Below are 3190 nucleotides of genomic sequence, written 5' to 3'. Positions count from 1 at the left end.
AAACTAGGTTCAAAACCCTGATTCCAGTCTTTATTAGCCTAAAACCCGTTGACTTTTTGAATTATGTCTAAAGCTCACCCGGTTTGTAAAAGTGCGAAATAAAGGTTTCTTTTTCGGTGAGTTTGCGAGAAAAAACCAACCGCACCTTTATTGTTTTTTCAAACTATCTTACATACCCTTTTATATGAAAGTTGTTACTTAATTTATTTCTTCATCAATTTAGGTTTTTATTATCCTGTATTTGGAAACAAAGATTGGCAATGGTGATTTCTCATATCGTGATTTTGGACTGAAATTGATACCGTCTTTTCTCTTTTCTTCTTTGTTCTCCTTTTGCTGGACTTTCTGGAACCGTCACCACTAAGGTACATTTATTTACACCTACACTTCTATTATTATGCTATCTAGGGCAAGCAAAAGATGGAAATTAACTATTGATAATTTAACTTATCGTCATCTCTGTATTTGATAATTTTTTTTCATTGAATAATATAACCTGCACTCTTTTGAGATAATAGAATTGTTGTAATTTTTAGTTTCATTTCAATTTTGTGTTGTAGGATGGATTTTAATGTTCTTGGAGTTATATCCTACAAAAATTTGACTCTCGCGAGTCGTATTGGTCCGTCTTCTTCAATTATCGATGTCAAAAATGAGATTTCGACGAATTGGCCTGAGTTAAATCAATCATGTTTTGATATTTCTTTCACTCGCGATGGGAAGGCATTTGTTATAGAAAATGATGTAGAGCTTCAATCTTTAGCGTGCTACAGCTTTGCAAAGGGCTTATCTACAGTTAACATTGATGTCTCTTTGAAACTTGCTAGTATGTTGTGTTCTTATGGAGTAGGTGAGAGTAGTACATCTGGTGATAATTCTTCTAATTCTTATGGTAGTTCTTGTGCTTCTGGTAGTGGGACTCGTAGTGAAATAGTGCCTATTAAAGAATTGAGGAGTAGATTATGGGCTTTTAATCTCAAACATGTTGGTCAAACATTTGTTGATGTTAATGATTTCCGTCTTAAAGTATTGTAGTATTCTGTTGAGACTGGGTACAAATATCAATTTTCAAAGAATAATTCGGGGAGAGTTACGGTTATTGTGCTAAAAAGGAGAGTACTGGTTGTTTGTGGCGTGTACATATAGTTTCTGAGTTTGACTCTTTTGTGATAAAATCTATGCATTCTGAGCACTCTTGTGGATTCGTCTGCAAAGATGTTAATAGTTGTTTGATGTCGAGCAAGCTAGTGGAAAATCTTATTTTAGAGATTGTGCGCGGTATGCCTTTGGTAAAGCCAAGAGATTTGATGACTACGTTGAAGACCCGACTCTGGGCTTGACATTACATATTACTATCGTTACCACGGCTAAAAAAGATGGCTTTGGAGGAGATTCATGGTATAGATGGACTGTGTTTTCACCAGTTGAAATGGTTGAAGAATGCAATCGTAGAAAGTAATCCTGGAAGTCGCGTTATTCTAGATATTGACTCTATGAAAAAGTTTGAAAGAATGTTCATATGCTTTGAGGCTTCCAGCTATGGTTTTAACCATTGTCGTCCTATAGTGTACTTAGATGGTACTTTTTTGAAGAATAAGCATAAGGGATGTTTGTTAGCTGCAACCGCCAAAAATGGAAATCAAGGTAACATAGTATATCATTTAGAATGCATTGATTATTTGTTATCTATATAAACATGAAATAGTATTATATTGTTATTGAGAAGCTTACTAGCTAGCAATAATGTTTGTTAATGCATATGAGACTAACCATTTTTATTTTTATTTTCTATTTTGGTTATTCTTGAAGGGATTTTTCCATTGGCCATTGCTATAGTGGTTAGTGAAACTGATGCAAATTGGTTTTGGTTCCTAGAACAATTGAAACTTGTTATTTCAAGTGATAGAATTTTGACATTTTTTAGTGATCGGCATGTTAGATTGGTTAAAAATATTCCAATTGTGTTTCCGGGTCATTTCACTCATATTGTCTTTGGCACTTGAAGAACAATGTTGGTTCTGCTATACGGAAAGATAACAAGTTGAGGAAATATGTTGTGAAGCTATTTTCTGATTGTGCTTATGCAGCTTCTCATCATGAATTTTTTACTTGTGCTGAAAAGTTGAAGAAATGTGGCGGTCTTCCTGTGCAAAGGTTTTTGACAGATATTAGATTGGAAAATTGGGCAAATGCATACTTCCGCGGTGCTAGATACGGTGAGATGTGCACAACACTAGCTGAATGTTTCAATGAATGGATCACTAAGGAGCGCTTCCTGCCTATTACTCCTATGCTTTTTGGAATCATGGAAAAGATGATGGAAATGAGTTGGAATAGATTGGAGGAGTCTATGAAATGGAATTCTATTTTATGTCTAAAAATGGAGATAGTACTGGCTAGCAAGGTTGAAGCTGCAAGGACTTTGAGGGTGGTTAGATCCAATGAAAATCAGTTTCTAGTTCATAGCGACGTTATTCATTCAATTGATTTGATGAATAGAACATGTACTTGTAACTATTGGCGTATCGATAATTTCCCTTGCATACATGCTATCGCCTGTATTGGTAGTAAGGGTGATTCCTTTTATGGCTACATTGATGAAGGATATACAGTGATCACGTTCAGGAAATGCTACCCACATTCTATCAAGCCAGTTCTGAATGGTTCTATGTCAAGACCCATGCCTGATTCTCTTGCGGTTTATCCGTGTAGTCCGAAGATTGGTCCTGGTAGACCCAAGAAGAAAAGAATTGAAAGCATCTGTGTGATTCGTTAGTCTATGATCAGTTTTGATGTTCTCGGCAAACCATATGTTTTTAGTTGTCTTAATTGAGATTTTTAAGTTTGGTCTTTTGACATTTATTAATGAGAAATTGATATTCATTGTATATTTTTATGGAATGTTGATACTCATTTGAGATTATTTGCAAGTTGGTTTGTTTTATTTTTCATTTGTTATAATGAAATTTATAGTCTGTAAAATTATTCATGTTGCAGGCGTAATTGACAGTGCAACATTCATGTTGTAGTCTGTTGCAATCGTAATTGAGAGTGCAACATTCATGTTGCAGTTGTAATTGATAGTGCAATCAACATTCATGTTGCAGTCGTAATTGAGAGTGTAACATTCATGTTGCAGTTGTAATTAATAGTGCAACATTCATGTTGCAGTCCGTTGCAGTCGTAATTG

At 34.9% G+C, this 3190-nt stretch overlaps 1 protein-coding gene across 1 annotated transcript; it reads left to right on the top strand.

The window, feature by feature from the left end:
- The first annotated feature begins 1376 nt into the window (after positions 1 to 1376).
- Positions 1377 to 2776, top strand: LOC147509375 (uncharacterized). Its single transcript, XM_086597792.1, has 3 exons — positions 1377 to 1644; positions 1810 to 1943; positions 2006 to 2776. The coding sequence occupies exons 1-3, from the start codon at positions 1377 to 1379 to the stop codon at positions 2774 to 2776; spliced, it is 1173 nt and encodes a 390-aa protein (XP_086453918.1).
- The last annotated feature ends 414 nt before the right edge of the window (positions 2777 to 3190 follow it).

The sequence above is a fragment of the Coptis chinensis genome, chromosome 3, assembly GCF_015680905.1.
Source record: "Coptis chinensis isolate HL-2020 chromosome 3, ASM1568090v1, whole genome shotgun sequence".
In the NCBI taxonomy this organism is placed as follows: domain Eukaryota; kingdom Viridiplantae; phylum Streptophyta; class Magnoliopsida; order Ranunculales; family Ranunculaceae; genus Coptis; species Coptis chinensis.
Note: the sequence above shows the minus strand (reverse complement) of the source record. Positions and strands in the feature narration are given on the sequence as shown.